The sequence below is a fragment of the Lepisma saccharinum genome, chromosome 1, assembly GCF_977018435.1.
Source record: "Lepisma saccharinum chromosome 1, izLepSacc3.1, whole genome shotgun sequence".
In the NCBI taxonomy this organism is placed as follows: Eukaryota; Metazoa; Arthropoda; class Insecta; order Zygentoma; family Lepismatidae; genus Lepisma; species Lepisma saccharinum.
The window spans coordinates 128515380-128526422 of NC_139229.1; the positions used below are offsets into that span (position 1 = coordinate 128515380).

At 38.3% G+C, this 11043-nt stretch overlaps 1 protein-coding gene across 2 annotated transcripts in view; it reads left to right on the plus strand.

The window, feature by feature from the left end:
• Positions 1–7912, plus strand: part of LOC145988498 (nucleoside hydrolase-like) — a 29072-nt gene extending 21160 nt beyond the window's left edge. The window contains exons 2-6 of one of the 2 annotated variants that reach the window (XM_083123375.1): positions 23–86; positions 2170–2423; positions 3448–3619; positions 5812–5928; positions 7516–7910. In XM_083123375.1, the coding sequence (XP_082979501.1) occupies positions 59–86; positions 2170–2423; positions 3448–3619; positions 5812–5928; positions 7516–7667 (723 nt within the window). In that variant the 5' untranslated portion in view covers positions 23–58 and the 3' untranslated portion in view covers positions 7668–7910. Of the gene's footprint in view, positions 1–22; positions 87–2169; positions 2424–3447; positions 3620–5811; positions 5929–7515 lie in introns of both variants that reach the window. The other variant, XM_083123366.1, reaches the window with a different exon arrangement.
• Positions 7913–11043: the final 3131 nt, after the last annotated feature.

Below are 11043 nucleotides of genomic sequence, written 5' to 3' on the forward strand. Positions count from 1 at the left end.
AGCATTTAATATTTTTCCTCAGGATAAACACAGGACATTACGAAATATTTGGAAAGCTATGAAAGGAAAACAACAAAAAAGCTGGTGTAAGTATTATTATCAATTTTTTTATCATTACTTCCTAATTACATCAAAAACAATCACACTTGTGAAACAACCTATTTAAACGGAAATGATCCTTAGTGTCATTTCTTAAATCAAAAAGTGAGAAAAGTTCAGTAACTTATATCAGACATAATTTACTGAATCGGTGTAGAAGTATGTTACTATAGGAATATTTTTGTTTGTTAAACCTTGCACAGTCATTGAATTTTTTTGTGGGAGATATAGCTTTTATGGTTATGGAATGCCCAAATTGTGATAAAATTCAAAACATATTGTTACCTTACGGTTATCGTTAAGTTACGAGAAATCTTCCAAAAGTGCTAGTAGTGTGCTACGCATTCTGAAGAAAGGCAAGTTGCGTGTGTACATTCGGGCGGCGCCAGAAATTTTCGGCCGGGTGGGCAGAAGCTTCATATTGATAGATTAGGATGGCCAGTATAAATTTAAGACCATATATATGTTCACGTAAGACGTATATGTATCCTCCTCTCTCCTACACTCCCCCAAGTATATGTACTTATTAAATTTGATTGGGTGGGCAATCGGGTGGGTACAGGAATTTTTGGGTGGGAGATTGCTCACCCGTGCCCACCCCTGTCGTCGTCCGCAACAGCTAAGTGACGACGACCCAGATCGCAGGGTACAATTTTGTGAATGGGTTCAGGAGATGGTTACACGTGAACCTGGATTTATGGGTAGCATTGTTTGTTCGGATGAAGCACAATTCAAACTTAATGGAACTGTCAATAGGCATAATTGTGTGTACTGGGCTGAAGATAATCCCCACATTACTGTTGAAAAGGCTGTGAATTTGCTTGGTGTAAATGTGTGGTGTGCTTTGTCTCCTTGGGGACTCATTGGTCCTTTTCGTTTTGAAGGTAGTGTAACTGGAGAAAAGTACCTAACAATGCTTGTTGATTTAATTTTCCCTGCCATTTGTGCAATTTACGGTAATGACAGGTTTTATTACCAACAAGATGGCGCCCCGCCGCACTATCATAGGGATGTGCGATCATACCTGGATCAAAATGTACCAGGTCAGTGGATAGGATGCAGGGGACCAATCGAGTTTCCTGCACGCTCTCCAGATCTTACGCCGCTCGATTTTCTCTTATGGGGCAGAGTAAAAGATGAGGTGTACCGTCGTAAACTACGTAACCTGGACACACTTTGGGATGAGATTCAAGCTGTGTGTTGCAGAAATCCCATTGAACACTTTGGTACGAAGTACGGAATCAGTCGTGACTCGTACTCAGAAATGTATCGAAGCTGAAGGCCAACATTTTGAACATTTACTTTAACCACCATTTGGTTAGATATATAGTTCAATGGGTCTAATGGTCATGGTGGGGGGGAGGGGTGTTCCCTAGCATTTTCCCCTTAATTCGCAGTCGGCAATGAAAAAGAATTAACTTTCGTTCCTATCTTTGAAGATTCCTCTTCGGATTGCTCTGATTTCAAGGTTCTGCAGTGAATAGTATAATTTTACAAACTTTAAGATTACACGCAGAGTTGCCTGGCCCACATGTGACAGGTGTATAGTTGGCGGCCATTGTCCAAGGTGGAAAAGACAGCGCCAATTGGATTTGTATTTAGGACAAAATTTTGTATACCCAACGGCAAAAGAAACAGTAGGTTAATTGTCCAACACCATTTCCATTCAGTTTGTTTTCCACAAAAACGTCAATAAGTAAAATACGTATATCATCTCCTTCGAATCATCAGAATTCCATTCTTTAACACGACTTTTAATTAGATTTTTTTAAAAAATGAAAATAGCCACTGACAATTTGCCTATTATCTTTGCCGTTGGCTGTACAACCATGTGATAAAAAAAATTGGGCATCCCTAAATTTTAGGTTTTACTAAACTACAGGTTTTATCTGGACTTTGAGTAATGTAATGTGATACAACAGGAGCGGTGAAAGTGATAGGTTGAAGGTTTAATCGCATTCCGACCGAAAGTTAACGGTAACTGAAACCCTTTCTTTGAACTCATTCTGTTTAGTAAATTCTTTCACTTTATATAGAATATGTTAATTTCATTATTTTATCTCCTTGTAGCCGTAGTACTGGCGTTCTACTGTTGCCTGCTCGGGACGGTCAGTCGAGCAGTCCTATTCGAATCGGCGCCCAAAAAGCTGATCATAGACACAGACGCTGGAATTGATGATGCTGTTGCCCTAATGCAGTGCGCAGCTGCCCACCGAGCAAATGACACCGAGGTCCTCGCGATCACTGCAGTGTCTGGGAACACGAATGTCACCAACGTCGCCAAAAATGTGTTGAAAATCTTGAAAACTGTTGATGCTTTGGAGGTAAGTGCACCATTACAATCAAATGTTTATTATTAGCCTATATTTTTATATGTATTTTATTTTTTTGGTTTGGTTCGGGTGTACCCTCCGTGGTTGAATGGTTATCACAGCGTGCTATTACGCCAGGCGTCCCGGGTTCGAATCCCGGCATGGGTGTTCTTTGTAAGTGGGAAACCCTGGGGGGGGGGGGTAAAGGCGGTCAGGGGCGTGATGCTGATCATATCACCCCCACTCACGACCGGATCAAGAAAGTGTGGCATAGGAAGAACACGCACATATAATTGGAACACACACAGCACAGAACTGTAGCATTGTCCGTACCAAACGCAAGTACTATCGTGAAGGACGATGACGGTTGAAAGTCTGTGCTAATAGTACTGGCAGATATACAAGTGGGACACTTGAGATATGAAGTGCATATCACTGGCAAACACAGCTGTGTGTGTTCCAATTATATATACGTGTTCTTCTTATGCCATATTTACGAGGTTTTGGGGTCAGATCCCCACTTCAATTTGTCCTCATCTTGACATTTAAGGTGGGGGGGGTTGCCCCCTAAAACAATTTTTTAGCTGAAACACAAAAACCACGTATTTCTTTCTTTGGGCCCCTCTATACACCTGCCAAGTTTCATGGAAATCGGAAGGGGACACTTAGATAACCTCCCTTCTAAGTCCGTTGTATGCCCAGATAGGGTAATAGAGACTGGGCCTACAGTTCAAAGTGGGATCATATGTGCCTCAACCGGGGATCGAACACCGAACTTCTTGATTTCGGGGCTACAGCATTACCACTACGACATGCACAACAGCGTATTTTTATTATATAGATACATCTATATATTCTTTTCATGTCCATAGCCAGGAATTATCAATATACACAAAAGTTTAAGCATATACTATGCGTATTATGTTCCTTGACGATGTCCAGACCAAAGTACTAATGGGTCAATTGATAAATAAAACTGATTATCATTCTGAATACATCAAAATTACATAATATTCGTGCCTTATTTATCCTTTAGATTCCGGTATACCGAGGCGCACCAAAATCCCTTGTGTACACTCCACCTGGCGACAACTTTTTTGGGGACGATGGCTTTGGTGACATCGAGATTGAAGATCCACCGGACTATGGCTCAATTCAACAGGAGCATGCAGTCAGCGTCCTGCTTAAGCTTGTTGACAAATATCCTGGTAAAACTTTTTGACAATGAGAAAGCATAAGTTTCTAATACTATATCAAATTTACTGTGCTGGGCAGTGTAATCCATAAATATTACCAGGCCATTTGTCCATTGCCATGTTCAGCGACTTCCTTTTTAGGCAATGTGAGATTTAACACTGAAAGAGCAGAAGACATCTGCACCAGCGAGTACAGTCTCGTTCTTTAAAAACACTTCGGATGTTAACCTATAGGCTATGAAAAATAGTGACGGGCATTTTGACTGAAAATATTATTATCACCAACTGTACCACATATAACTTGACTTGAGTTGGTGTTTTAAGTCCACTTTACGCACAGTAAGGCTAATTGGGACTAGACCTACAGTTTAAAGTGGGATCCGAACCACTATGTGCCTCTACCAGGTATCGAACCAGGGACCCCTTGATTACAAGGCTGTACCACATATAAGACAGGCAAAGTGAGTTATGACTAAGAATACAGATAATTCTAAATTAAAGTTAGAGATCGATTAGTTCATTGAACTCTCCAGCCTAACTATTGCCTATTTTGAGGGGAGCAGGAAAACGTTTATCATCTCTTTGCCTTGACTCATCCTACCCAACAGGTCGGTAGGTGCAGGGGCTTGTACCGAGTTGATACCTTCCTGGAGACAAGGCCTGTTCGTAAAAGGCTTATTATCTCTTGGACCAAGAATCGCTAGCTCGAACCACACGATAGAGCAACCGAAATCTATTGATTTGATTGATTTGCTTTATTTTACTTCGCTTTTTGTGCCACTTTTGGCTAATTTGCGAATATTGGGGATGGGTGGTGATATGATGAAATTGATGAATGGACACTCACAAACATCCATGGCCAGGCCGGAATTCGAACCCGAGAGCCCTGGTGTCGTAGCGCGATGTGCTAACCACTCCGCGACGAGGGCTGGCGATAGTCTTTTGTTCAAGCAAACCAAATGTGTATGTCTAGTAGTAATTTTTTAATGGAATCATTACGGATTAGGGGAGAATAGTAACATTTGCCTTAAGCATAGGGAGCGAAGGGACGTCGAAATTTATTCTCGCCCCCAGGCGTAGAAATTCACTAGCTGCGATTCTAGTTATCACATCTTGTTAACAAACATTGATCTTATTTTTTAAATGATGCATACTACAGAAATATAGTGCACAGCGAAAACATAATTGTTGAACTGGCAACACCGCACATTCAGCCATCCACCTATTTTTTTCGACCCACACTGTACTTTCATCGTTAAACACGAGATGCAAGTAAAGCAAAATTTTATTTACGGGATATTGGTACTTGATAGGAAAACATCTCAACATGAGTTCATTATGACATTAAATAATATCAGAAAACTAGCAAAACATATTCACGGAAATGACACTAGAGATACGAATAGATTTGCCTATCCAAGAAAAATCATGTTAATATAACAATTATCGAAGCGTGTGATGAAATATTAAAGATACTGGGATAAAATAAGTTTTACTTTGACCCAAGGAGAGCTATCAGTGCTCTTTCTAGGAAGTAATGCCCACTTGAGGATCGTTGTTGACATGTAAAAACAAGTACTCACGAGAGAAGTTTTCAATCACCGAATCAGAAGATATAGAGTAGTTGCATTCACTGCGTGACATCAGCATTTTTTTTGTGCGATTTCTACTGCTCTTGAGAGATTGTTACATAATATAAAACATTAACCGTGATCTATTTACAATTCACTTGAGGAGAAGGGCTTATTATTTTATCATTTATATAGCAACTGTGTCGATTACTACAAGTTTCCAGTTCTTACACTCCACAATTTTATTGCAGTTATACATAATTATAATAAAATTATTTCTGATTCTCAGACATTTCGAGGGGGCTAAAGCCTGATAGCCCCTTTAATATGCCACTGTGCGTGTGCGTGCGTGAAAATGACTATAACGATTTGGAAACTAGAAGATTAGAATTTGAGCCACTGCTTTCTTTTTACATAAGAATTCATGTAGATGATTTTACGGTGACATGGAGTTCATACGTACAGAACGAAATTTATTTTTTCGAGGGCTTTTTGGACTTGAAGCGAGGCATTAATGAGCAAAACATTATTAAGAGGAGGTTGTCCTCTTGATATCCGATATCGTCACCACTGCTTGTAAATGAACTTTCTTTGTGAGCACGTGTTGTAATAGGTTAACGTTCATTGTTCCAGGTGAAATCACTTTGTTGTGCATAGGACCGTTAACAAATATAGCTTTAGCTATGAAGATGGACCCCGAATTTACGTCGAAGCTGAAAGCCTTGTACGTCATGGGAGGAAACACTGAAGGTAAGGTAGACTTCACTCAAGACTCAATCGGTTGATTATATAGAATTATATACATTGAAAAGAAAACTATTGTACAGGGTGAGGCAGTCAAACGGGAAGATTTTTAAAAAATCACAAAAAATAGAGATAGCAAATATTAGTTATTTTTTGAACATGAATGTACTGTACATGAGTGGAAATTACTAGTGTACCTGAAAAATGTTCATTTTTTGAATATGGTGTCAGTAAGATGGCGTCCTTGGTTTTGCACACATTGTCGGAGTCTCAGATTAAATTTGCCCATGACGATGCGTAGCATCTCCAACAGAATGTTGTGGATCTCTTGCCGAATTTGCTCCTTCAAGTCATCCCTGGTTCTTGGAGGGTTGACCTTGAATACTTTGGATTTGGAATAACCCCAAAGAAAAAGTCAGGAGCCGCCAAGTCGGGTGAACGGGCAGGTCACGGAACATCGCCGAATCTGCTGATGAGACGACCAGGAAATGAGAGTCTAAGCACATCCATAGATAGACACTCTGGCAGTATGGCTAGTTGCATCATCTTGCTGGAAGAGTGTTTCTTCATCTGATTCATCTGGGTCATAGCCATCGAGGGCAGGCAGGAAAAAGGTTACCAACATGTCAGCATAACGTCCAGCGTTTACCGTCACCGTGTTAATTTTCAAAAAAGTAGCGGCCGATGGTTCCACGAGATAATAATGCACACCACACTGTTACTTTTTCTGAATGGAGAGGCGTTTCATGGAGAGTTCGTGGATTAATTTCGGATGGGCGGATTTACTCTGAGACTCCGACAATGTGTGCAAAACCAAGGACGCCATCTTACTGACACCATATTCAAAAAAATGAACATTTTCCAGGTGCACTAGTAATTTCAACTCATTAACTAATATTTGCTCTCTATATTTTTGGTGAATTTTTAAAATCTTCCCGTTTGACTACTTCACCCTGTATATATTTAGTATGTGGGTCACAAACATGAACTGACATTTTTTTAGTTCATGGAATACTATCCTCTTTAGAATTTCAAAAATTTTAACTTTTTCTTAAATTATTAACGGAAAAATAAACCATACATACATACATAATAATTAATTAATTGCATGATTTTCAAGAAATTACACCAAAAAAATTTATATTTAGATATATAATTTGTAAACCTTAAGAAAGAAAAGCTAATTGCAATAAAATTAAACGTAAATACTCTGTAGAACATTTTATAGTTAATTATAATTCACACTTAATTAAAACAAGAAATTAAACGTTACCATTCTTGCACTTCTAAAAGTTAAACCCATTCCAGTATATACATATGACCTTAGCCTTACCAACAGTTTATAATGGAATCCGATCCACTGCATTGCCACTCCCCCAACCCATAAGGTGGCACCGTTAGCAACCATGCTATCGAGTAGGCAACACCCACTTGCTCAAATATTCAATGCTATTTCCTGATTTAAGCACAATGGGTGTTAATCCCACCTATCCGAGAGAGATTCAAGGAGATCCTTACTTGTTGACTTAGTTAATATAAAGGAGAAGGCTAATTATTCGTGCTGTTTCAACTTTAGATTGTAACTATTTACAGGAGTCGGCAACATTAAAGGAGCGGAATTCAACTTCTACCAGGATGCAGAGGCTGCACACGTAGTTCTGAATGAATCTACCCGCATAATATCCTTGCTACCGTGGGAGTCTAATTACTTGAGAAATCACATATCGCAGGTAAAATTAACCTGAAGTCTAATTTCACAATGTCTGCATTGCATCTTTTTCTAATGCAAGTGCCAGAATTGGTTTGTTATTCTTATTTTACCTTGCTTTTCTGCCTCTTCTAACTATTCACGATAAACAATGATGAGTGGATGAACCTGTAGGGAACTCGAAGACGCAACCTTCGGTGACGAGATGAATTGTTGTGCTAGCATGGATATTAAGTTTCGGCACTATTGTGAAGCCCAATAAATTTCTTTATACAACGTATTTGCTCAGGATGTATTTCGCATAATAATACTTGTTAGTTTTATGGCTTATCTTAAAAACCTAATGTTTCATTTATTTTATAAAAATGTGAAAATATATGGATGTAAATGTAACATAGGTTAAATCATGCACAATTAGAAGAATATAACAAAAAATGAAATTATGCTCCTTAATAAACAATTGTACTTTTTCATACGTTAGGCATGTTTAGGACAAAAATATTCTAATTGTTTTACTATGGTTTATAAAATAGCTAGTTACATTTTCAAAGTTTCATTTTTACCAAGAGATACACTCTCTATAGGTATTAGACCAGCCATAGCTGAATCTCGCTCAGCAATAAAGTCAATTCAATTCAATTCATTAACTTCTAAACTGTGTTTATTTTCAGAATGCAATTATTTAGGGTCATTATTCTAGGTACTTGTGTGAGATAAAGAATTCATTTTCATTTAGTGAAATAAAAAGTGCATAATTTACAACACAGTCATGGGAAAATTCTGGGGAAAATACGGATAAAAAGTAAGCTACTGAAATTATACACAGTGATTCAAAAAGGATAGCGTAAAAAGATACACCTGTAGCGATATTTGTAAAAACGGTAACCAGCCAGTCAGTGGGGGAACACAGAAGATAGCAGGTTATTGTCTGTGGATGGAAATTGTACGAATTGAGCCGGGGCCTCCGAGATGCGTATACTTCGTGTATACTCCGTATACGGGCAAGACCATCTTGAGGTGTAAATATTCAATATCCTCCTTTTTTTTTTCTTCTAACACTTATACACCAGACCTCTTGCAGAAGTAATGATATGATACGGGCCGCAACCTGATGACGCCAAAAGATTAGTCGTGTGTTTTGGCGAAATGCATGTATTTGCATGAGTGAGTTTTTCTAAAAAGAGTTCCTGTAAATGTATTTATTTCACAGTAAGAATATTAATTATTATCGCAAATTAAACATAGTTATGTCCTGATCAGTTACAAGTAAATGTATGCGTTTATATGTAATATAACATTTAATTACACGTTAGTAAAAAAGTATGTTCAACCGGCGTGAAATACATATAAGAATTTGTGTATGGTAATATTAATTACACAGATGCCCAACTTGTAACTATTATTTATATTATTTTAATTAACACGAAAAATGTTTATTGTTATTCATATGCCCCTATTATTGCTCATAAGTTATCTGAAATTGTGTAGTTCAAAGTTCAAAAGTCAAGTCTTAAACATCTAATTTACTATCTAGCCACAGTAGAGTAGTATTCACTTACTTCTTCAAGCTATGTTCCGGTTTAAAAAAAAAAAAAGTTAAATAATCCTGTGCGTAACGGCCCACGAAGAGCCTTGGCTTACCTACCGACTGCCGGTCTCCCTCCCACGCTTTCCCACGTCACCTCTAAGCGTGGAGATCTTCGACCAGGATTGGAATAGTCGGGGGGTCAGCCCGACGTATCCCCAGCCGTTGTAGTACGTCTACGCGACCGGATTACGCTTTCTCATTCGAAGCTCCCCAATTTCCTCACGATGGTGGGTTGCCCACCGGGCCTATGCACAGGCCGAAAATTCCCTGAGACTGAACCCGGGATGGAACCCATGCCGTCCGCAGCCGCCGTCCAAAGCAAGGTGCCTTAGACCGCACGGTCACGGAGGAGGACTCCGATGTAGTTAGCGAACTGTAAAAAAAATGTGTTCTTGTGTTACCAGCTTTTAAGGTAATTGGAAATGTAGAACGGAAATCTGTAGACAAGTCGCTAAAGTGAAAATTTACTAGTTTATAAATAATCTGAATAACGATTCGTTTCGTACACTTGCACAGTCAGTCATTGTGATTTCTGTAACCTATTTGTTTCATTTAAATTTATACTCTGTATAAAAGTAGGAGAGCAAGATTTTATCTCAACCTGTTCTAAATATCCCAAGTACAAGGGACAATATAAATATGAACTTATATGTCAGCATGGTACAATTTCAATGCATGTCCAGGTAAAATTACAAGTAAATTGTCCTTATTAAGGTTGAATGAATCACACGCTGATATTCCTAAAACTTACGCCGTATCCTGAAAAACAACTTGTCTTTTGATTTTTACCATATCTAGCTTGTCTACCGAAAAGAGGATATAATTATAAGGATTTGAGAATGCGAATTTCTTCTAACAATATTCTCATGATAGATCATGAGGTTTATTGTGTTCTCCTGCATTTTGCTTTGGACTTCTTAATTAAAGTAAGTCGCCTGCATTAATATTCCCATTTTCCGTGTTATCGTAAATCCATTTTCATAGGCTTCAATTACTGTTAGATCATTTAAGGTTAGTGTTCTTCGTAGCATCCAGGTATTTCGAATAGGTTAGGCTAGTACGTTTGCTGCATTAGTATGTCTACACTTTCTCTTTTTGCTTGCTGTAAAATTTTTAATACGAAAAATGATTTTAAAAGATTGTAACCTTTAACCAAACCAGTCAAACTTGTGCAACCAAATATTTACCACATTTCTAGGAATTAAAACTGTATTCAAGTTACACGCGGGAATTCAGTTTCCAAAGTTGGAAAGTTTATTTAATACCAAATTCCAATCTTACAAGCTCTTTCCTCAAACTAACTTTAAAAAAATTATCTTGCATGCAGAAGTTGAATCTGTGTTTATTCCACAGCAATTCAATAGCAATTATACAGGGTGTCGCAAAACTCTTTCAACAACGCTTGGGAGCTGGTAGATATCATAAAAACAAGTAACTTTTCCCTATAAAGTTTACCTCGAAAGCGCTTAGTTTCTGCGCTATAAGCGCTTAAAATCTATCCTGTACGTATGCAACCCAACACAGCAAACGCTTGCTCTGACATAACTATCAGGGCGCGTGGCAGGGTTGCCACTAGCTTTCCTCGTTAGGAGAGACGACTTGAAAACAACAACTTGGGAGTCTTGCCTGAGCAAAATCTAAAACATTAATGATACTTGCGATGTTGTAAGAAGCATTGACAGTATTTATAAACTGACCAAGACAAATAATGGGCAGACTGAAATTCAAGATTACTCGTTTTAAAATATCTCCATAATTGATTGATTTGGTTTATTTTAATTCGTTCTTCTGCCACCTTGGGCTAATTGCGAAGATGAGGATGATA